At 38.7% G+C, this 25,123-nt stretch overlaps 1 protein-coding gene across 18 annotated transcripts in view; it reads left to right on the plus strand.

The window, feature by feature from the left end:
* The window catches only part of LOC135220788 (IQ motif and SEC7 domain-containing protein 1-like), a 192,586-nt gene that overhangs the window by 64,910 nt on the left and 102,553 nt on the right, over window positions 1–25,123 (plus strand). For 12 of the 18 annotated variants that reach the window (XR_010315799.1, XM_064258269.1, XM_064258270.1 and 9 more), the window contains one exon: window positions 8,096–8,149. The exons of 4 other annotated variants lie outside the window; for them this stretch is intronic. Coding sequence is in view for 11 of the 14 variants with exons in the window: in XM_064258269.1 (XP_064114339.1) it covers window positions 8,096–8,149 (54 nt within the window). In the remaining 3 variants the exon portion in view is untranslated. Of the gene's footprint in view, window positions 1–8,095; window positions 8,150–18,235; window positions 18,285–25,123 lie in introns of those variants that run through there. 2 more of the 18 variants (XM_064258286.1, XM_064258283.1) reach the window with 2 other exon arrangements.

The following is a 25,123-nucleotide window of genomic DNA, read 5'->3' on the forward strand; positions in this document are numbered from 1 at the left end:
TGTGACATCATTGGAGCTTAGCCAAACTTCTTGCCAAGACATTTTTGAGCCAGTGTGTGTGTGAGACCAGTTTTTTCCTGGCTATTGAGAATCATATTCCTTTGAAGGCTAATTTTCCCTGTAATGTACAGCATGTTGCAAAACAAATAGACAGCTTGAAAATGTAACTTAAAGTTTTTTCTAGAGTGGGAATGTTAAGTGAACATTAAGATAAAAAAGAGCTACCTTAAGAAAATATTTTCATATATTTAGAATGAAATTGTTCCTTCAGTAAAACATATACACTTTTACTGTAAATCAAACAAGCAGAAGTGCCTGGTCTGAGGTTTAGTTACATTGTCCAAACAACTTGAGTGACATGTTACAAAGTTTTGTTGAACCAACATGTTGTGCTAGAAGCTGTTGGAGTCACAAGTGTGTTGATGTCTTCAGTTTTAAGTAGTATACTGTCATATGGCATTGGTATTGAACGTTGCCACAAGTGTTTTGAAAATTAGCTCTTTGTAGAGAGGAAACTTAAGAGAATATTGCTCACTTTATGGTCAGAAATTGAAAGTTGAATATGGGGAATGACAATATTTAAATATAATTAAAAATGATATTGTATTAATTAGAATTCCAAGGAATGTTGATTATGTTGTGTTTGTGATGTGAGAAGTTGGAACTTGGATGAATGTGAAGTTTGTAATTAGCAGTACAGTACTGCATACAGTGCGACAAAGCAGTAGAATTAATATAGGCATATCAGTGAACTGTCTTAAGAAAACCTTTGGGCATTTCAGAGGCAAACTGACATACCTCTTCTTAAGACATTAACTTGTTATCGTAAATTTCATTAGAATATAATTAAAAGTACTAGTAGGAATTATGGTTGCATTACTCTTTACAGGGGTTAATTTCCTAAAAATTAGAGTACCTTAGTCTAGTAGTGGTGCTTGTGTCTGTCAAGGCCAAACCAGAGCAAAGGTATAGTGAGGAAAAGTTGACTTAAATTAACTGGCTATATCTAATTGTGTACCATTACGCATATGTGTTAGTTTATGTTTGCTGTCTTTGGCATCCAATATCATAGTTCCCAACTGTCCATCTAGATTATGGTCTTGGGTTAATCACATGCCAGTCCAAAATACGATAGGTATAAATGACAGTCAAAGCGGGATAAACTACATATTATGGCTTAGACTTCTGTACATAGGATTGGCACCTGTGCTTGACAAGTGGAATAATTTACTCTAGAACTTATTGTATAAATTGCTCAAAGAGGAATAGGCAAAAATTCATAAATTACAAGGTAGATAAGGGCAATTATTAGGATACATGTAACTGAATTTAATGTAGGATGTCAGGTCCTGTGGGACTGAGCAATCCCAACATAACCTGACATAGTGTTGTAAGTTTTAAAGTAAAACCTGATCGAGGGCACCATGGCCTACCTGGCTGAGTGCCTCTCCAACTTACACTAGTAATTATAGCCCAACTCATCTTCACTTCTTGCTGCTGCTGCTGTTGTGCTGGTATACAAATTAGTAGTATTGTAAATAAATAAAGGAGGCAGACTCCTAGATGTGTATTTATGGTGATAGAAGTTCACTCTCGACGTGGTTCGGAAGTCGTGTAAAGCCGTTGGTTCCGTTGCTGAATAACCTTTGGTTCCATGCAACGTAAAATCACCATACAAACAAACAAACCATCAAGTTTTCACTTGTAGTTAGGCACCAAGATTTGTGGTTCAGTAATATTTGGAAGGTGAGTGAATGATTTTTCATTTTCTTTGTGACATCAAGTTGAAGAATTTTTTGCCTGTTGATGGCAAGTCCACTGTACGTAAATCTTTAACTGGGCTAGAATTTGTGAGCACTTCTTTGTTTCCATTTAAAATTCTGTTTTACATTCGAGAATGTTGTCTCCACATAAAAAGTTCTATATTAACTTGCTTACTACGTTGTTTGTACCTAACACATGTCTCATCCACATGGTAACTGATGTCGAGAAGTACAGAAAGGATATGAAATTGAGCAGTTTTTTATTGTTTTTATTGGCAGTTAACTTTTACGTTATGCAAAATAAATAAGAAATTGCTAAGTTACACCAGGAGGTGGGTGCACTACAAGGGCATAAGACTTAAAACTCAACCTGTGATTGACTGGGCAAAGTTACCACCATTTGGTAATGGGTATTACTGAATTTTGATTGCAAAGATGGTCACTTTTATATCAACCAAGTAGGATTACGAGACGCGTTTGTCACAGATAATTGGAGGCTAGGCTAGCATGCAGTAATAGTAATTCACAGTATAACACCAGTTACGCTAAATGTATTTAGGAAAGGCCAATACTACCCTGAAAGTCGTATTAATATACAAGCTGAACGTAAAGAGACTTGTGGCTCTGTCCTATGCCAAATCCATAGAAGAAGGCCAAGTTTTAGTTGTAGCATATTGTGAAACGTGATTAATTTAACATGTCCTAGGCCTGCACATAAGTAAAAGTAAAATTCTACTTTATTATCTGCTGCTGTGAAAGCTGTAGAACCAATAAAAATTTCAGCAAACACCGCATTGTTTTTAAGGCTTCATTTATTTATAGCAGTAATAAAACCAGTGAAACCTGTTTCAGGTCGGTTGTGCTTCCTTTACTAGAATACTGTTTTCCGTTGTGGATTTCTGCTTCTGCCAGAGATTGATCTCTTTTAGATCGAGTGGTTCGTGGTGGTAGGTTTCTGTTAACTATTAGTAGCAGTTATGTATTAGTTGGACCATCGACGGATGGCTTCTTGTTTGCCACTTTTGCATAAGTTGTTTACAACAGAGATCTTTCGCATTCAAAATTGATCTCTGATCCCCGTTAACTGCGGAGAGCAAGATTCGCTGGACAGTAGCGCCAATTTGCAGTAAAATGTGCCTCGCTGACAATCGCTGTCGAACTTCTCGGTTTCAGAATCAGAGGTCCTTTATGCTTCACTCCTTTGGACTGTGGAATATATTGGATGTCTTGCAATTGGAACTTCAGAAGTTCAAGCAAAGATGCAATGCGTTACTACTCTCTACTCGAATACTATTCTCCTTGCGTTTTAATAAATTTTTATCGATTTGATTTAATTATTTATTTTTTAATAAGTGGGATCCGCTCTTTATGTATTATCCGTTACCTCCCCTTACTTCTTCCTAATTAACAACATATTCTTAGGAAGCTGGAATTTCAAGTCCGTGACCCTTTGGTGGGCTTGTTTCATATAAATAGGTTTTATGTTATATATATATATATATATATATATATATATATATAGTATATATATATATATATATATATATAATAAATACACACACACACACACACACACACACACACACACACACACACACACACACACACACACACACACATATATATATATATATATATATTATATATATATATATATATATATATATATATATATATATATATATATATATATATATATATAAGGCATGAGTGCAAGCGCATGTACTTGTACTTCGATGTGGTCGTAAGTACGAGATTTTGAGTACTTGTACTTGGCCAAAAAGTACTTGAAAAATAAATTACTTTTAAGTACTTTTTTAAGTACATTACTTACTTTACTAAGTAGGTAATTTGCTTTAAAAAGTATTGCTGTATTGCATAACTAATCGTATAAAAAAACTGCACAATTAGTGACAATATCTTGACTATAACACGTGGAATTTTAGTGATAATGATCACTTTTTCATTAAACAATGTGAACTACTTGGACTTGGACTTAAGTCTCAGGCAAATCTTCTGTACTTGTACTTGCTCTTTTTCTCAGTACACGTCCAAAAGTACCGTCGCATGTACTTGTGTCCATACCTGATTTATTATTATATATATATATATATATATATATATATATATATATATATATAGTATATCTATATATATATAATATATATATATATATATATATATATATAGATATATATATTGTAAAATAATTATCGAAATCCGAGAGTAACAATACAGACACCTGGCTGGAAAGATGAATGATGCGCTGAAAAAGTTGGCCATAAACTAACTTAATTTACAAAAAGAAATTATGAATTTAGAATTAGCAAACTATAAACAGTAATACGATGGTAAAGACCAGGCTGAGTACACGAACTGAAATGAAATTATAAGAAAAAAAATGAAGGCATGAGTTGGGAATTATAACCGATGGGAGAAGAAGAAACACCAGAATTTATCTTCCATTAAAAAAATAAGCACATGAAGGCGAAAGAACCAGAGACCACGGATGAGGATGTAGTAGGTTCCGCAGTAAAGGTTCTTTGGAAAGTCAAGTTGGATTATAATTCGTAATGAACTTTCTTAGGCTCCTACACCTGTTTATACTCGAGCAGTCCCTTTTGCCCTTAGCTGCAACCCTCTTCATTCTTCTTACTCTATCTCCTTGTATATTCCTTTTCATCCATCGTATTTCTCAACCATTTCGTAACGATTGATTCAGGATGCAACTGCCAGGTTTTCCTTTAGTTACACCTCGCACCTTTCTGCTCCATTTCAATTTCAGCGCTGAATGGCCTCATAGGTCTCGTCTCGGTGCTTTGCCGTTGGCCTAAATTCCATCATCTATTCTATACGCGAGCATTGTTACGGAGAGAGCAGAGCAGCGAGACTCCAGGAACGGAAGCAGTATAACCAAAAGTCCCTGAGCATTGAATAAGCAAGGAACAAAGCTACAGAGCACGCGAGTGGCGCACGAAATCTGATCGGCACTGCACGGATAATAACCCCAGGCCGAAAATATATATTGGAGAATGGACAAATATAGATTAAGAAGGCCCTTCGATTCCACGCCGCCCGCATGACTCGATTAATTGACCGACGAACGAGAAAGGACAAAAGATGGAAGATTCGCTACAATTGAAGACAGCCGTCGACGTGTGTGTGAACAGTGACAGACTCTGAAAACACATCATTCAAGAAATTCATGAATATGGAACTGACAATTCTTGTGAATAGTATTTGGTATTAACAACTCGATCACTAATGGGTAACAGGTAATTCGTGAGTTTAGACAGATAGCGAGATGCGGATGCGTGTTTTAGTTATCTTGTATGCATCCGGCGTCTTATCTTTTGACAGATCCTTAGCCACAGCCCCCTTCTCAGTAGTCGCTTTGTCGTCGCCTGTGTCGTGTCGTTGATTATCCTAAATACGTACTCCTAATGACGTGAGGTTAATACCTGTTAAAAAGAGAGAGAAAAAAGTTCGCTTCTGATTCGCATTTTGCCGCGTCCGCAGGATGAAGAAGTTCGGTTTCTTTAAACCGTTCGTGAAAAGTCGTTCGAGAGACAATTTGTTCGGTAGTCGGACCCTTTTGATGGAGGGTGTCGAGGAGGCTGGTGGAACCTCTTTCGAAAATAAGTCGCGTCTGAGGCGCGCTTATTCTGCCAAAGAAAGAGGAGGGCTTTATGCCTATAGGGAATTAATGAACAGTCGTCCTCCAGTACCCGGGAAAGAAGTTTCTATCACTGGATGCTCCGATGAGGTGAACGTCGACGAAATCGCAGTTAGTGAGCCCGGTAGCGGGGATTTAACCGTAAACGACCTCACATATAGCACTAGTCCCACTTTGGGAGACAGTTCAGCTCCACGAGCTGGTGAGGATACTGAACAATTACATCTCATTCAGGTGCTCGGAGGCAATAAAGAGGTCCTTGTATCATCCTCCCCAGCTGATGAAGCCGATACGCTTGCCGATGATGATGACGACGACGACGACGACGACACAGTTGTAGGAGATCAGACTCTGCCCAATGTCGACGAGCTACTTGAAGATTGCCCCCCACAGGAAGAGGTTGAACCGTCAGCATTGCCTCACGGGGGGGAATCCTCTCATTGTCTTGAACAATGTGGAATGGAAAGAGTGGGAGCCAGCGACGTCATCGAGATCTTACTTCGGAGGAAAGACAGCGAATTGGATAACGTCGTCACGCCTACGCCCGCCAGGGGATCACAACCCAAGACCTGTTCTTTCATCAGCTGTGGTGAAGTGGATAGCGAGAACGAACTCTCAGCTCTGAAGGGCGCAGGAACTTGGGAGGGGAAGGGAGAGAGCGGAGAGGAACACCCGCCTTGCAAAGGAGATGGTTGTGGCAGTAGTCACAGCATCTCTGAGAACAAAGTGCAGAGAAGCAAAGGTATGTTTTGCAAGCGCACTTCCTGAAGTGGCTGGTTGCCTTGCCAGCCGAGACTCACTCAGAAGATTGGCTTTTCATAATTTTGCTTTCCATGTCTATGGTTTGCTTTGATGTGGCCTCTACTTTACCTCAATGTTAAATTTTCATTTAAATAGGACACCTGTAAGCATAAGAAATACTATGCTGAAGGATGATCAAACTTTAATTTATTGAAATTCATTTCGACTATCAGACCATTGTCGCCAGTGTTTTAACCTGTTTGACCCCGCCGGCGCGCTGGCGTAAGAGAGAGAGAGAGAGAGAGTTTCGTAATACGACTTTCCTTGCAAAGGAAGTAGGTAGACCACCGAGGCAATTTGCTCAGCATCACATTCAGATGAAAGACAAATTTGCTTTCATTCAGACGTTTGCATCAACATTGTGTGGCTCAATGTTGAAGAAAACGCAAAAGTTTTGAATGAGAACAAAAGGAATGAGATCATACATAGAAAAAATAGTCAAGGATAAACAGCAACTCACGGCCATACAGGATCTCTTGATAAAACTTCTCTGAAGGTTTTACCATGACGTCTCATTTCGGTGTGAGGTGGCCTTTATGCGCTGTCGGGATTGTGCCCTTGAATGTGCTCTGTGCCACACCCACCACCTCTGCTGACAACATTCGGTTATTGTCCGTCGCTGTTCCAGGAATGTGTGTTATAGTTCATGTGCGGGGTTGCCTCTGTATACTCTCTGATCCCGTAGGGGGCCCACTGCCGTCAGTGCACCTCATGCGGTACACTGTAGTCATTACTTAGGGTTCTTTCTAGCGTCTCGTCGGTCCATTTCATTCATTTTACTGAACCCCGTTCATATTATCCTTCTTCTATCTTCTTTCCACCCTATCCCAACAGTTAATTCGAAGTGCAGGAGCGAGGTTTTCCTAATGTTACACACACACACACACGTGTCTGTAATTGAAATGGGTAGAAACGTGTGGTTTTATTTTTTCTGGTACTACAACTGGTTGTGTCCATTTTTTTTAATAAACTTTCATTTTTTGTTTGTTTAATAGACTGTGTGTCTATCTCGATCAAGATTTATATAAGAATACGTAAAAGCTTCGAAAGGTGACTTGTGTTGTATCCTATAGGCAAGACTGTGCTTGATATTTGAATCCACAATTCTCTTTTAGGGGGTTATTACAAATACGAAGTTCGAAGCTTTGAAAAGAATCACTTCTCCGTTTTGTCTGTTTGTAATGGTTTCAGATATACACAAATTGTATGTATGTGTGTGTGTGTATATATATATATATATATATATATAGATAATATATATATATATATATATATATATATATATATATCTATATCTATATCTATATATATATATATATATATATATATATATATATATATATATAGATATATATATTAAGATGTATACACATATATTATATATATGTGTATATTATATAATTCTTTTAATACAATTCTTATTATGATAGAAAACCTCATTCCGATATCAACATAAATCTGTCTTGATAACTGACCGTCCCATCTCTCTATCAAAGTCAAAGGCCAGGTTCAGTTCCTGACGGGGCCAGATGCACTTAGCAATTACAATTACCTGTTTGCTGTGGGTGCAAATTACCCCCAAGAGGGTAATTTGCACCCACAGTTAGTATAAATTTGCCACTTAATATAGCTGAAAACAAAAAAAAAATCACGAGTGTCTTAGAGACAACAGATGTTTCATATATATATATATGTATATATATATATATATATATATATATAGATATATATATATATTATGTGTGTGTGTGTGTGTGAGTGAGTGTCTGTGTGTGTGTGTGTGTATGTGTCTACGTGTGTATAGATGAGTGTGTGCAGTATTTCATGGTTTAACACCTTTTTATTTTTTCGACAGGTATGGTTCTGGTGTCAATAACGTTGTACATTGCAGTTTGAGGTGCAAGCCCAGGTAAGGCAAACTCACTAATCAGACATTTAGTAGTAGTAGCAGCAGCAGTAGTAGTAGTGAGGAAGTTTTATGCACAAGTGGTTCATCCATGAGTCTAGCAGTCAGATTTTGACTATGGCAGTGAAAATATTTTATTCCCAAATAGCCACCCCTAATTAATGATTAATGGGAAGATAGTTACTATCAGTAAATATGAAAAAATGACTCGAGAGACATTGGTGAATGTAGAGGAAAGCAGGTGCAATATTGTTGAATGATTATGTGAGAGGATAGTAGTTGGTAATTTAACTCTCAGGTGGTATGCGTATATGGTGTCACTGGGCCGTTTGCTGTAGTTTCCATGGGGGTCTTATTTTCGTAAATTTTGTAGTCGCCATACTTGCTGTTGAAAGAGGCCTATGTGGTAACGGGCAAATTTCGTTGCTACCGTTAATCCTGTTGAATTAGGCCTATGTGTTAACGGACATTTTTTTTAGGTCACCATACTTCCTGTTGAAATAACTTATAGACCATAGATCGCAACTCCAGGTATATACCCTCTATGTTATAGACTTACCTAGTTGTTTGTTTCATAGCGCACTTGAAAAAAGAAATTCAGAATGCCGTTTCCTTTTTTCGAATTATCCTTAATGTAAATAAACCTTGAGTATGGCCCGCACCTTTAAATATTTAACTCAGGCTTCCCTGATGCCTGTTTTCTATAAAGATCTTTTCTGCCGAGATGAAATAATGAAAACGGAGCTTTGCAGAAATAGGAAATTAGTATCAGTCACTGCAATGTTCAGTGTGTAAGACTGTAACATGGGCAAGAAGCCGGGAAATTGTTAATCTTGTATATAAAAAAAGTATTCGTCTAACATATTTTATTTGTACTGAAAATACCATATGAATTATATGTAACTATCTAGTACAACAGGTTGTAACAAATAATGATCCATACTATTAAAATGCACCTTTAAATTTCAAGATTAATGAAGACTGTGAGTGAAATACGAATAAACACATACAGTTTGATCATTCTTCTTGTTTGCCTTCAGCTCTTCCCATTTCTATATTGTGTCGCTGTTTCTAGTCAGCCTTCTCCATCTTCCTGTCCTGTACATCTTGTTCTCTTAGATCCTTTTCCTTCATGTCATTCAATAATTTATCTTTCCACCTGAACTTTGGCCTTCCCCTCCCTCTTCTGTCAGCCATTTTATTGAATTTGTGTTTACTCAAAAGGAGGTCGTTTTCGAGCTAAATATGGATTCATCATAGTACTTACATGTGAAATATATTTCGACTCTTTTTTGCACTCGTAATTTAATATACTATCTATATATATATAAAATATATATATATATATATATATATATCTATATATATATATATATATATATACTATATTAGATTGTTGAGAATTCGATTCTTCTTAGGGAGCGGGGGCATGAATATTAACCAACTTTCATTCGATGTCCAGCGTAATCTCTAAAATGTTAAAATGTATTGACGAAACGGGTTCTCATTGTAACACTTTAATTTATTTAAAATTGTTTATATATATATATATATATATATATTTAATATATAATATAATAATATAGGATATCGAGCTACAATGTCCTTTAATATCTATTTCGCTCTACCTCGGAATTAATATATTTTCATATATGCTTAACCGAAGGGGAATTTTTTCTCGATAATAGACTTGCCCGGACCAGGGCGCGAACCCATGGATCCTTTCAAATCCAGGAACGTCAGTGAAGCTTTTACCTACTACACCACCGCGAGAGGCTAAAAGTTCATGTCGCCTCTCACCCTCATATACCTTTCGCGCGCAGGTAATTAGTTGGTTTGGAGGCAACATCAACCCATCGAGGTGGGTTGATGTTGCCTCCAAACCAACTAATTACCTGCGCGCGAAAGGTATATGAGGGTGAGAGGCGACATGAACTTTTAGCCTCTCGCGGTGGTGTAGTAGGTAAAAGCTTCACTGACGTTCCTGGATTTGAAAGGATCCATGGGTTCGCGCCCTGGTCCAGGCAAGTCTATTATCGAGAAAAAATTCCCCTTCGGTTAAGCATATATGAAAATATATTAATTCCGAGGTAGAGTGAATTAGATATTAAAGGACATTGTAGCTCGATATATGTATATGAATCACGGAAATGTGATATGACTTATATATATATATATATATATATATATGTGTGTGTGTGTGTGTGTGTGTGTGTGTGTGTGTGTGTGTGTGTGTTTATTTCTGCAGCTTATCCTATTCGACTGGGTGTGTATATATATATATATATATATATATATATATATATATATATATATATATATATATATATAGTTGTGGGGTTCCGGGTTGCTTACTACCTCCTTAGGATTCCATCTCTTTTCTCACTATGTACGCTGTTTCTAGTAAGACGCACTTCTGCATGAGTCCTGGAGCTACTTCAGCGTCTAGTTATTCCAGGTTCCTTTTCAGGGATCTTGTGGACGTGCCGAGTGTTCATATGTTTATGGGTACAATTTCTACTGGCTTATTCCATATCCTTCTTGTTTCCATTTTCAGGTCTTGATACTTTTCAATTTTTTCTCTTTCTTTCTCATTTACTCTTTGTCCCATGGTACTGTGACATCAATCAGCGATACTTTCGTCTTGATTTTTGTGTGTCGCCCTATACGTTCTGATACCATAGTCCCATAGGATCTTTACCTTTAGTGCGTTTATATACTTTTATAAGATGGCTCTAGTGGGGCCAGGCAGAAAAGGCAGAGTTGTCATATCTACGGGTATGCCAGTCCCATTAAATACTTCCTACAGATATAATCCTTCTTAGGTGGATTTGCTTTAGACCTTGAGAGTCGAGGGAAAGGGTTGCTTCTATTTTAATTCCCGATTTTATTTAGCTATTCCTTCTTTCTCTTTCTATAATTATAGATGCGCTGAATGGCCTGATGGCTCCGGTGTTTGGACTTGAGTCATAATTTCATAAGTCAATAGATGTGTTATGCCCTTAGAAAAGCCAACCACCCATTCCTTCTTTGCATAACATTTTTATCAAATCATCCAAGTCAGTCACATGACTCACTTTCTCTTTTCTTTTTTGAAATATATACTGGAGATTCCACTATGTATATTTCCCGCCTCTCTTGCTTCCTTGTTAAGTCTACGAATAGTCAATTCTGACACTTTTGTTGCCTCAGATGTTCTCTGGATAGCCTTCGAAACATCAGTTACAGGACCTTCATGATGTTTTTTTTATAAAATTAAGTATTTCAGGAAATTATAGAATATTCCTTTTGTCTCAGGTGGTGGGTGAAGGCGTTTGCGGGAGTCACTTGGGCTGTCCATTCATACGTATCACAGTGCGTGATCGAGAGCGAGTATCCTTTAATGATATTGACCATGACCTTTTAAATTCTCTTAAAAATCATAGGTCCCCTAAACTCAGATCTGGCATCGCCGGGGAAAAAATATGCCATATCTTCATTTTCGTTAATGAAACTGAGGTTTGAACGAAGAATACACGAAATAAGATATATTAAAAATATCTGATGGAAACAAAGAACCACATTTCAAGAAATGGAAATTATTTCAATAGACTCCATGATAATAATATGATTACCATAACATGAAAATTGGCAGCGGATGATATGTGTACAAGCCACACCACAGGGATCTTAGAAAAGTAAACGCACTGTAGGCGTTTTACGAAAGCGCGGAGCCCGATGTTATAAGCGCGTCGCGTTTTTCACGAAAGCGCTTTTATTTTTTATTTTTTCCTCAAAAGAGCGGCTTTACCGTCGTTGCCCCCTACTCATTAGTCCAGTGCTACCAGCGCTTGAAAAATCTTCCAAGATCTTGGAACATGAACTCAAAGCTTGAAATAAAAAAGTTAAAATCTCCGAAATCTGGAAAATGATGTACAGAAAGTCCTGAAACAGACAGCCTAGGGAAAAATGAAAGCAGGCTGCAGTCAGACGCTGCTGCTTAGCGTTCTTGTCACAACTTTCTTGTCAGATGTGCGAGACGTTTCCTTTAGAAGAAGACAGTGTCATTGCCATGTTGCACATGAGGCCAAAGGAAGCAACAAGTACTGAAAGACAGATGAAGTCCATCATGAAACTTGCCCTGAACTTTCCTTCTTTAGTATCTGAGCATCAGCTTGATGACTTACAGGAAGAATGGAGGGCCCAGGAAGTACCTGAATTTTGGCGTATGTTAAGGAATATATTAGATGGAAATGGTCAGTCCAAGTTTAGTTTATTGTCTGACTTTATGTGTGCCCTTGTATTGCCAGACTCTTCAGCCTGTGTTGAAAGATTTTCCCATTTAAATCTGGTGAAGAAGAAACAAACGTCTCTTTTTTGATGACATGTTTTGTCGCGCTTTCCAGCTCATGGTGGCAGGCTTCTGTTTCCAAACTTTAGCAGTTATGATTTGGATCATCGACGAATTGTCTGTGTTTTAACAGAGATCTTTCATAGTCGCAATTAATCCCTGATCCCTTTTTCCTGCCAGAGCAACCAGATATGCTGAATGGCAGCAGTACCAATATGCAGTAAATGTACCTCGCTGTTGAACTTCTTAGTTCCAGAGGTCCTTTCTTCCTCACACCGTTGGACTGTGGAACAGACTCTCTGAGGATGTCGTGCAGTTGGAGTGTTTCAAGTTGAAGCGAGGATGCAGCGCATTATTACCTAAATATAGCAGTTCTTGTTTTGTAATAATTTACTTACATTTCATCTATTGATTTATTCATTCGTTAAATTCTGTTTTATTTTCTAACTAGCTGAGCAACCCAGCGCTGCCCGGGATAAGTGATTGACAACCGATAAACTCTCTCTCTCTCTCTCTCTCTCTCTCTCTCTCTCTCTCTCTCTCTCTCTCTCTCTCTCTCTCTCTCTTCCGCTTTCTTTCTCCGTAACACCCCCTCTACTCTCTCTTTCTCTCTCTCACTTCCTCTCCCTCTCACTCTCTCACCCCCTTTGGTGCCGTTGATGTCTTAACCTCCCCCCCACTATTCTTCTCTAGATAGTAAGTCATATGTATACCAAAATTAGGTATGATAAATGCATAGTTACTAAGTCTATGGGCTTAACCACCTCCGTTTCACGGGCATAACCAGCCCTGTTTCAGGGAAGGTGCCCCACTCCATCCTATGGTGCCCTTTGGTGCAAGTGATGTCTGACCCCTACAGTATTCTTTCCCCAATAGTAAGTCATATGTATAGTACCAAGTTTGGTTGATTTTGCTCAATGTGTTTCTAAGTGTATGTGAAATGAAACATACACACGTCCATTTATATATAGTATATAAAAAAAGCATGTTTTTACCTGTCACAGGTGTGACATCTATATAATAGTAGGTACTATATAAAAACGCGCGTATTCGAATGCAACGTCGTGTCAAAATTTCAGTGAATAACTTTCGGAGATTTAAGAACTTGAACAAACGAGCATTTACATTTTTATATATATAGATAGTAACTGATCTCTTCCTTTGTATTTCCTGTTACCCTTTGTTAGGTTTTTCAAGTGAACGTCATATTCTTTCGAAACTTGTAATTGAAGTCGATGGCCCCTGAAGGCGTCTTCCATATGAATAGGATTCTTCTTCTGAGTGATAGAAATAGGACTAATGGTACACTGCGTGTTTCCTCGCACCAACATCCCAAAGGTCAAAGCTTTGGACCCTCACCGTCGGAGCAGGATTATCTGTCCAACTTTCTGTCATGTTCAGCAGCACAGTAGCTGGTTGTGGTTGTCACCTTCGCAGAGACATAACTGATGCTTCACAGAGTCATTTTTCGGTTGAATAAAGAAATTTGGTAGTTGAGCTGTGTCACCAAAGTCGCTGGCATCCTTAAAGGTCCTCGGATTGGCATCAAACAAAGATTATTCGGTAACTGAGAAAATCTCTCTTATATAGCATGGGTGGACAGTGTGCCTGTAGAAGAGGCTCGCTGCTGATACCAGGTAGCCCTTAGCACCATAACCGAGTATCCTTGATCACCGCTGAGAGCGACTTTATTATTTCCATTTTTGTAATAAAGTTCCAAGAGTCCGCCTTTCTCCGCAGAATTCACCCAACCAAATTCAAAAGAGTTGAGTCTTTGCAGGTACTGCTCAACATCCTCCCCATCTCCTTCCCTCCCTCCCTCTCCTGACTTTGTAACCACGAAGAGCAGATGATTAGCTCTCTCTCATTGTTCACGTCCACATAATACCCTCCTCAAATCAGGGCCGTCATTGGGTCGGGGTGGACGCGCTTGCCCCCCTCAAGACACTGATGGTCCCCCGGAGACTGGTTTTGTCCCCCTAGCCTTGCAATAATAGTAAAGTAATAATACAGTAAAATTCACTCCAAGGTAAATCTTATGTGGCGTCAAAATGCGCACACATTTCAAAAAATTTCTCCGGGCCGCGGGAAAGGGAGACTTCAGCGCCCCCACTACCCCCATCTGATAAGGCTCGTTTTGCTCGCCACCTCACCCATACCATAAGTGCTAACCCCCCCACCCCCACCCCAACCAACCCCAAGAAAAATCTGAAATGACGCCGCTGCCTCAAATATGACACCGTCGGCCTCGGTCCCATCTGCATACCCCGAGAACGTGCACTGAGGAGCTCTATCTCCACAGGAAGCCAGCAAATGAGTGACATTTTGAGAAAAAGTTTCTGTGGCCCGAGAGTGAGTCAGTCCGGATTTTGAAGTCATTGCTTGCTCTGCAGTTATGTGCAAGCCTTCCCCCCCCCCCCCCCCCCCCCCCCACCCCCCCCCCCCCCACCCCCCCCCCCCCCCCCCCCCCCCCACCCCCCCCCCCCCCCCCCCCCCCCCCCCCCCCCCCCCCCCTTAGCTCTTTAATGGGCCCCTCCCCCAAACACCCAGAAGTAAAACTGTAATTTTGCACATTGTGGCAGTTTTCACACTGTTGTAATACACTTGTAAAAGAATTTCATTTTTTTTATGAGAATTTGTAAACGATGTAACACAAATGATCATAAGAGCCGGCTGTCAACTTATCAGTCTTTGCATCCGTTCTTCTTCGTGGGATATTCTTTTATGGGCCGCACTTAGGCAGAATTATTCCCGAATCTTAAGTTAACTGTCGACCTTTGTTTGGCAAATGTATGTAGAAGCATGTGGTATTTTTTGCCTTAAATTTTGGTATTTGCCCCGTTGTATCGTTTATTGTGCTTTTGTATTAACTCCTTTGGTCTTATGTTTTTTTAGAACATGAAAGCCATTTCTCCCTTACTGCCTTCCTGTTTTAAGTTCATGTCCACATTGTTTAAGTCAAGCTAATGTAGTTTTTTGTGCCCTCATCATTTTCTTTAGTAGATTATCCAAGTAAATCCACTCAAAAGAAGTTGCTCAAGTAAGGTACAAGTTTTGTCAGAAGTGTCAAGTTGTTCATCGAGTCCCTTGGTTAGTTGGTCGGTGAACTGTGTCGTTAAGAGGAGATTTTTTTTCAGCTTCACATCGACTCTCTCTCTCTCTCTCTCTCTCTCTCTCTCTCTCTCTCTCTCTCTCTCTCTCTCTCTCTCTCTCTCTGTTTGTTATGTCCTAATAATCTGCTTGCCTCTGATCTTCAGTATGGAACTCTCTCATGAAGTAAGCAGATTTTCGCACTAGTTTTCTCATGTTGAACAAAATTCGTAGTCATGGAATCACTTGCGTTGTGTCGTAGTTGTTGTGGTTCAGTTGCCTAATTCAACTGTAAGCAGGAGCGAAGCCTTACTTCATCCCGCTGCTTACAAGGTTGTCTCCTCCTCCTCCTCCTCCTCCTCCTCCTCCTCCTCATGCTGTCGGCCTTGTTGTTTTTGTCGTCAATTTTTGTAGCCTACCGGAGGCCGCGGAGCTAATTTCTTACTTGGTGCGTAAGTTGTGGCTTGATCGGTTGAACCATCGTTACCATTCCTTGCAAGGTTATGATGAAGGATTACTGGAGATATTTGCTTATTTCTACCACATTTACGAATTTTTCAGTTCTGTGAGAGATGCAGCCTCGATGGAGTATGTTAGGTTAACCACTTTTTTTTTTTACTGTCTTTGCTGACTGAGTTTGTTACTTAGTAATATCGTCTTCATGAAGATGCATATCGCTTTCAGATTCGACCACGTCACAACATCTCTCTTATCAGTCTTTCATGGCAATTCCAAGTGTCCCTGTATCTTTTCTGTCCCGCTCACGTGAAGCCACACAAATTTTGGTCGATTTTGCAATATCTGATCCAAAGTCTCTGGATGCAGAACAGTTTTAGAGATACCATTCTAATGTTTTGATAAATTCCAAGATGAAACGTATTCATATGGAACAAGCCCACCACAGGGGCCATAGACTTGAAATTCAGACTTCCGAAGAGAATGGTGTTCATTAGAAAGAAGTAACGGAAAGTAATGGGAAATACCGCAAGAAGAGACCATTCATAAGATAGAGAAAATAACAAATAAATAGATAGATAAGAATGTAAGTAAATAATTATTATAGGCTGGCAGAGGATCAGTTTATTGTACATGTAACACATTTAATTTGCAACATATTAGGGGATTAAAATAGTATTGGTAATGAAAATTTAAGCCATATTAATGGGCTGGAAAAAATTGGATGCCATAGAAATAGGAAGAAGAAAATTTATGCCATGGAAATAAATGAACAAATATTTAAAAATTGGTAGTAATACAAAACATGTGATTTTTTTTTATCAACGATCATTTTTGTTGACTACCAGTGCACGTGCTATATGGGTGCCGTGTTTAGTACCAGCCCTGGGATATGAACGTAAAAACATAAACAGAAGCAACACAAACAAAATGCATAAACATACGCAAAAGGTGGTAAATAGTAGTGCGGCACTGCTGGAACCAGGCTGTTATAGCAATCTTCAGTTTTGACCATATTAATTTTTATTATTTATTTTTATTTGAAGTCTGTAAATTCGGTGACAATGACCTAGAAGTTGTGACGCAAGTCGTAGTATCCATAAATCAAGTGTGTAAGTACATCGTTGAGAACCGTGTAGGTTTTATGTTAGTGTGATTATGGTCAGATGCATAATAATAGCGAAGTCACGGCTGTGGTTGGTCGCGTAAGGAAGTCGTTTTCTGTAAAGGTACATCGTATACTTACAGGAGTAACTCAGCCAGTTTGGGAGTTCGTTCTTACACCTGACTTTATTCAGTGATGTGTTATCTTTTTTTTTTATTTAACTATGTACGTAAACCGTATCGAAATTCTTTCATTTTTGTGCCAATTTATATAAAAAAAAGAGTTTGTACTGACTTTTGATAACATGCTAGAGATGTGTAGGTGATGGCAACCGGCCTAAGCACGATGTTTAAGAAAACACTGTAATGATACCCGAGGACATTATAATTTTTTTAAAAAGCCTTTCAGAGAGCAGTATGTACTTGCGAACTTCGAGATAACTTTGAAATAACTGTAGGTTTGTATGAATCTTTCTCATTGCTTTTAACTGACTTTATGAACGATGCGAAAACATGTATTGCAATACCTAATCCTAAACAATCTACTTTTTCGTGTGACCTACATAGGCTGTCATCCGTACTTTGGATTACTGTCGCCATATGGGGAACCTTTCTTATTGTCCGATTTTGTCTTTTTATATGTAATTATCCTGCTCCGATGCCTCCAATATTCGAAGTTGAAAAATGTTCTTTTAGACGTCGTATATGTAACCGAACCCACTGCCTCGGAAAGTTTGTCACACAAGACTACTTTTAGGACAAGTGGGTGGAGATAACTACTCCCCTCCCCTTTTTTTTTCCCTGGATGGGTGGGCAGTTCGTGGATGCATGACCAGGGTCCTTGGGTGGAAGGGGGACGGGGTGTAGGTGGGCGGTTGGGTGAGTGGGTGGGTGGGTAGGCTCCATTTGTGGCAGGAAGAGGCAGTGGACTGAATAAGGTAGAACGGCACAACCTTGGAAATTGGGGAAGCCATGTCAGTGTATATGTGTGTGTGTGTTTGTGTGTGTGTGTGTGTACGTTTGTGCTTGCGTGCGTCTGTGTGTGTGTGTGTGTTTGTTTGTATGTATGTACGTGCGGGCAGGCTAGGTGGAGTGTGGCTTCCAGGGAGTAGGAGGGTAGTTTTAGTTCAGTTGGTGAAGAGAACTTAATCTATCTGTGTTGGTGTCTCTCTCTCTCTCTCCTCCTCTCTCTTAGCTCTTAGCTGTAGTGGCTCGGTTGTGTAGGATGTTTTGAAATTGTATTTTCGAATTCCCGAGTGTGACGAATGGACAAAGGAATGGCGTCAAAAGGAGTGATAATCTCGTCCACGACGTTAATTGTCTTTGGTCTCAGGTAGTAAGGAGGCCGTCGGACAATTGGATGCTGTAATGAAATCGTGAGAAATTGAAATTTAACTGCTGTCTTAAGTCGCGCTGACGAGAGAAGTGATTACTATAGTGATTTTTCGGTTGATTAGTGAACAAATCACGAAAAATAAGGTACATATTTTTATATATGCGTGTGTGTGTGACCTTAATATGTACATGATGTGGGTGATCTTTCATGAACTCAGTCACGATGATGCGCGCAGTTCGATCAGCTGACGATGACAGGTGAAATCGTATGTCGATCAGCCCCTCCGCGGAATTTTTGCTCAGGCTGTACAAACATACACACACGCCCATTTCATATATATATTATATGTGTGTGTGCGTGTATTAATATAAGTATATACGTATATATATATTAATGTATCTATATGTATATATATATATATATGTATATAGATATATATATATATATATATACATATATTATATATAATAATATATATCATATATTATATTATATATAAATACACATATATATAATATATATATATATTATATATATATATACATTACACATAATGTGTGTATGTATATTTACATACATACATACACATATATGGGCGTGTGTGTTTGCATAGCCTGAGCAAAAATTCCGCGGAGCGGCTGATCGATATACGATTTCACCTGCTATCGTCAGCTGATCGAACTGCGCGCATCATCGTGTGTATATATATTATATATATATATATATATATATATATATATTATATATATATATATATATATATATATATATAATGGTGTGTATATGTTTTATATTATATATGTATCTATACGCACACACAAAACATAGGGTTACGTGTGGGAATTTATACTAGAAAATTGTGAATCTAGAATTTTGTAATTGCAAGTCAGATTTGCTCAATTAGAAAGAAAACAACGGGCGAAGTGAAGTTGCAAGGTCGTTTCTTCTTAACATGTACATACCTCCAGTTTGATGGGTCCCTTGATTACAGTCATTATCATCCTTTCTTCTTCCGGGATTTGTCCAGGTTGATTCTTATAACCTTCCCTGTTTGAAGCGACCTGTGTTTGTTGTTACGGATTATTTGTTTATTCTTTTATATATATTTTTTCTGTTCTTAGGAGAAGTTGAAAAGGCTTCTTTGCTGACCTGTAACGCTTATTGTTTTTGTTACTATTATCATTTGTATTGTTCCTGCTATTATTATTATTATTATTATTATTATTATTATTATTATTATTATTATTATTTTATTATTGGAGAAACAAACCCACAGTTATATACATATGTATATATATATTTGGGTACAAATACATGTAGATTTAAACCTAAAAATAGAGCTTTCGGGAATCTGTTTAGGTCTCATTTCGCATTTATTCTAAATATATTTGTACCCATACATAACTGTGGCTCTGTTTCTCCCTTTTAAGACTCGTGTTACTATGAGTATTTATTATTATTATTATTATTATTATTATTATTATTATTATTATTATTATTATTATTATTATTATTAATTTACACATCTACTTGTACATCACATTAACAGAGAGAGAGAGAGAGAGAGAGAGAGAGAGAGAGAGAGAGAGAGAGAGAGAGAGAGATTAGATGCATCCGGGATATACCAGTAAAGGCTCTCGCGTCTGGAACCGTGGGTGGTGATATTTCATAATACTGAAACCGATTCAGAATAGCAATTTATATTATTATTATTGTTGTTATTATAAGAGAGTCGGCATATTCTAAAAAAAGAAAAAAAAGAAAAAACGATTTTGTAATGGTAATAGTAATAGTAATGATAATGAGATTTATACAGGTAATAATAATGTTTATAATAATTTATATAGGGAACAACAATGATAACAATATTAGATTTATACAGACATAACATAATGATGATAATATTTTTTACTGGTAATGACAGTAATAACAGTAGTATATTGTATACGGGCATTAATAATAATAATAATAATAATAATAATAATAATAATAATAAAAACCCTTTGAACTGGTAAGAGTAATATTAATGACAATTATGAAATTTATGCAGGTCATAATGATGATATTTCATACGGGTAACAACGATGATAACAAGAATAAATTTTATACAGGCAGTAATAATAATATAATAATAATAATAATAATAATAATAATAATAATAATAATAATAATAATAATAATAATAATATAAATTGCTATTCTGTATCGGTTTCAGTGTTCTGAAATATCACCACCCACGGTTCCAGACGTGATAGCCCTTACTGGTATATCCCGGATGCATCTAATCTCTCTCTCTCTCTCTCTCTCTCTCTCTCTCTCTCTCTCTCTCTCTCTCTTGTTAATGTAATGTACAAGTAGATGTGCAAATTAATTAATCATAATAAAATACTCATAGTAACACGAGTGTTGAATGGGAACAAACAGATCCACAATTATGTATGGGTACAAATATATTTAGGAATAAATCCGAAATGAGACCTAAACAGATTCCTGAAAAATCTCGCTTTAGGTTTAAATCTAAATATATTTGTACCCATTTATATATGTTTCCCTAGTAATAATGATAATATTGATAATAATAATAATCACTGAAATGGTGACTCCATCATCAGTATTCATTTTTTGATGAAGATTATTTTTATTATTATTAAGAAAAAGAAGAAGATAAACCTTATTCAGACTGAACAAACCCCCAAAGAATAGGTTTTTCACCAGAGAGGAATAATGGGCGGCAAAGGGAAACCCAATTATTCTAGTATGATTAGTATCGTGCGGGGCAGAGGTCATGAAATAACCATTGGGGTAGGTTTTCTTTCGCCAGACGTCATTTCCCCCAGAATATGGCACCCGGGGTATTGTCGCCTATGCCCCTTATAGTGTCTTTACGACTTCCTTCCTTTTTACCCAGCCTGAAAAAAAAATTCTATTGTGCCCACTACAAAGTTCTAGTCCTACTTTTGACTTCTTGACACCTTGTTGGTACGAAGATTTATTGTTTCCTCTCTCTCTCTCTCTCTCTCTCTCTCTCTCTCTCTCTCTCTCTCTCTCTCTCTCTCTCTCTCTCTCAGAGGAGGAGGCCCCTACATCAGCACCCTGGGTAAATCCACTTTCCTTACAGCTTGAGGTCTTCCTGCTGAAATAATTACTTAGTCAAGTGTGAACTACTGCTGGGGTTGTGTTAAAATGTTATTTTTTTAATAAGATAAGTTTTTAAAAATAAATTACATAGTTCGTATAGTAAAAACTTCCACTAGGAAATCTGTACAAAATAGGCAACAACCCGACTTCCACTCTGCCACCAGGGGTGTTGCTATCACCTTGAAGGATGCCTGACTCGGCCGGCAAAGGGCTCTTCTTTTCTTCTTTTGGAATGTGACTGAGAAACTGTTGACTTCAGGATCAGGCAAATGTAAAGTGGCGAATCTATCAGAGGAGTCAGAATCTCGATAAATTCCCTTGGGAATGTTCAGTCTCGATCGTTCATTTACGAGAATTTCTGTCGTTCACTTCTGATCTCCGTCATTCCCTCGCGGGTGAACTTCTCATCTCCGTTATTCCCTCGCGGGTGAACTTCTGATCTCCCTCATTTCCCTCAGCTGGTTACAAACTTTCTGATCTCCGTCCAATTTCCCTCGCTGGTGAACTTCTGATCTCCGTCATTCCCTCGCTGGTGAACTTCTGATCTCCGTCATTCCCTCGCTGGTGAACTTCTGATCTCCCTCATTCCCTCGCTGGTGAACTTCTGATCTCCGTCATTCCCTCGCTGTTAACTCTGATCTTCCCATCAGCCCTCCTGGTGAAACTTCTGATACTCCCTGTCCATTCCCTCGCTGGTGAAAACTTCTTGATCTCCCGTCATTGCCCTCGCTGGTGAACTGGTCTGGACTCCCTCATTCCTCCTTGGGGAACTTCTGATTCCTCCGTCCATTGCCCTCGCGGGTGAACTTCTGATCTCTGTCATTCCCTTGGGATGAACCTCGCATCTCTGTCATTCTCTCGCAAGTGAAATTTTGATCTCTGCCACTCCCTCGCGAGTGAACTTGTGATCTTCGTCATTCCCTCGCAGGTGAACATCTGATCGCAGTCATTCTCTAGCGGGTGATAAAATGAATGTATTGACACTTGAAGAAACTAAATGGGAATTTTAGCTATTTGAGATTTTTGCTTCATTCAATGGGACATTCGCTTCTGGTGATCTAACGAACTATTGTCATTCTGATACATATTATAGCATACTAAACTGGAAATAAAATCTAATTATTGCTAACATCATCAGAAAAGAGAAATGACCAATGAAACGTATATTTCCACAACGTTAGCTCAAAATGTAACCTACATATTCGTGGCCACTTGATAATGAAGCCTTTTTAACAGTCAGTTTTTACCTCAGTCCTTCATAAAGCCCCGCCCACTGCACCCTTCGCAAAGCGGAACAGGGAAAAGCCATTGGTTGTGCCTGCACTACTCAAAGGCAGTCAGTAGATATTTGGTCTGGTATTCGAGCATAGGCCACGCAGAAATGTCTGTTCTCACTTGCAAAAGAATAACAGAGGTTAGAAGTAGAATTTCACTCACGAGGGAATTGCAGAGATCAGAATTTCACTTCCAAGGGAATGACAGAGATCAGAATTTCACTTGCGAGGGAATGATGAAGATCAGAATTTCACCCGCGAGTGAATGACGAAGATCAGAACAGAATTTCAACCGCAAGGGAATGATGGAGATCAGAAGTTCACCCGTGAGGAAATGACGAAGATCAGAAGTTCACCTGTGAGGAAATGACGAAGATCAGAATTTCACCTGTGAGGAAATGGCAAAGATCAGAATTTCACCCCCGAGTGAATGACGCAAGGGAATGATGGAGATCAGAAGTTCGCCCGTGAGGAAATGATGAAGATCAGAAGTTCACCCGCGAGGAAATGACAAAAGATCAGAAGTTCACCCACGAGGGAATGACGGAGATCAGATTTCACTCGCAAGTAAATGACGAAGATCAGAAGTTCACCCGCGAGGGAATGACGAAGATCAGAAGTTCACCCGCGAGGGAATGACGAAGATCAAAAGTTTCACCCGCGAGGAAATGACGAAGATCAGAAGTTCACCCGCGAGGGAATGACGAAGATCAGAAGTTTCACCCGCGAGGGAATGACGAAGATCAGAAGTTCACCCGCGAGGGAATGACGAAGATCAGAAGTTCACCCGCGAGGGAATGACGAAGATCAGAAGTTCACCCGCGAGGAAATGACGAAGGATCAGAATTCACTAGACCCGCGGGGAATGACGAAGATCAGAAGTTCACCCGCGAGGGAAATGACGAAGATCAGAAGTTCACCCGCGAGGGAATGACGAAGATCCGAAGTGCACATCCGCGAGGGAAAATGATGAAATCAGAATTCACCCCGCGAGGGAATGACGAAGATCAGAAGTTCACCCGCGAGGAAATGACGAAGATCAGAAGTTCACCCGCGAGGGAATGACGAAGATCAGAAGTTCACCCGCAAGGGAATGACGAAGATCTGAAGTTCACCCGCGAGGAAATGAAGAACAGAAGTTCACCCGCGAGGAAATGACGAAGAACTGAAGTTGTTCACCCGCGAGGGAATGACGGAGATCAGAAGTGAATTCGGAAGGGAACGATAGAAATTCTCGTAAATGAACGATCGAGATTGAACATTCCCAAGGGAATTTATCGAGATTCTGACTCCTCTGATAGATTCGGCACCATTGTGACGCTGAAGATTATTAGCAATGCAAAGCTGTCACTCTGTTGGAGAGTGATGTCGGTGCCGTCGTCTTTGGATCGATGTGTCATTGTACTTGCTGCAACCTTGCAGCCTGGGTTGTGAATACTGAACGTTAGATGCAACTGCATTTGCGTTTCAGTCAACCATGGTATTGATGAGGTTTTCATGATCTAGAGCCACTTGCCCAAGTTCTTAAAGCCATTGCAGATATTAAAAACAGAAGGAGGCCTTTCCCTTTGCAAATGTGCTGTGTTTGTCATCTGTAGTCAGATACTATCTAATTCTCGCCCAAGGGAAATCGTTGGTTATAGCCCTTTGATTTCGCAGGCCAAGCTCAGGTATGCAACGCGTCTCTCTCACATTCCACAACCGAAAGTTGTTGTTATTTATTATTATTATTATTATTATTATTATTATTATTATTATTATTATTATTAACTTCTGATCTTCGTCATTCCCTCGCGGGTGAACTTCTGTTCTTCGTCATTTCCTCGCTGGTGAACTTATTATTATTCTATTCATAAGCTGAACCCTATTCTCATGGAACAAACCCAATTGGGTCATTTACTTAGAATTCAAGCTTCCAAAAAAGAATTTGTTTTACATTAGAAAGAAGTAACAAGAGGTAAAGGGAAATACTGAAAGATGAGATGAATTAAAAAAAGACATAAATTAACAAATGATTAAATAAATAAATGAAAATGTCGGTAAAATATTAAAATACAAGGAGAATTATATTATGGTAGTAATGCATTACTTCTTCGCTAGAACTTTTGAAGTTGCAATTGTGCGACCTCCTCAGGGTGACTGTGCCACAATCCTACGGTGTGAGGAACAAGGGAGCTCTGCAACCGAGAAGTTTGATAGTGAGGCACATTTACTACATATTGCTGGTGCTGTTCAGCAAATCTGGTTGT

Source organism: Macrobrachium nipponense, chromosome 2, assembly GCF_015104395.2.
Source record: "Macrobrachium nipponense isolate FS-2020 chromosome 2, ASM1510439v2, whole genome shotgun sequence".
NCBI lineage: Eukaryota > Metazoa > Arthropoda > Malacostraca > Decapoda > Palaemonidae > Macrobrachium > Macrobrachium nipponense.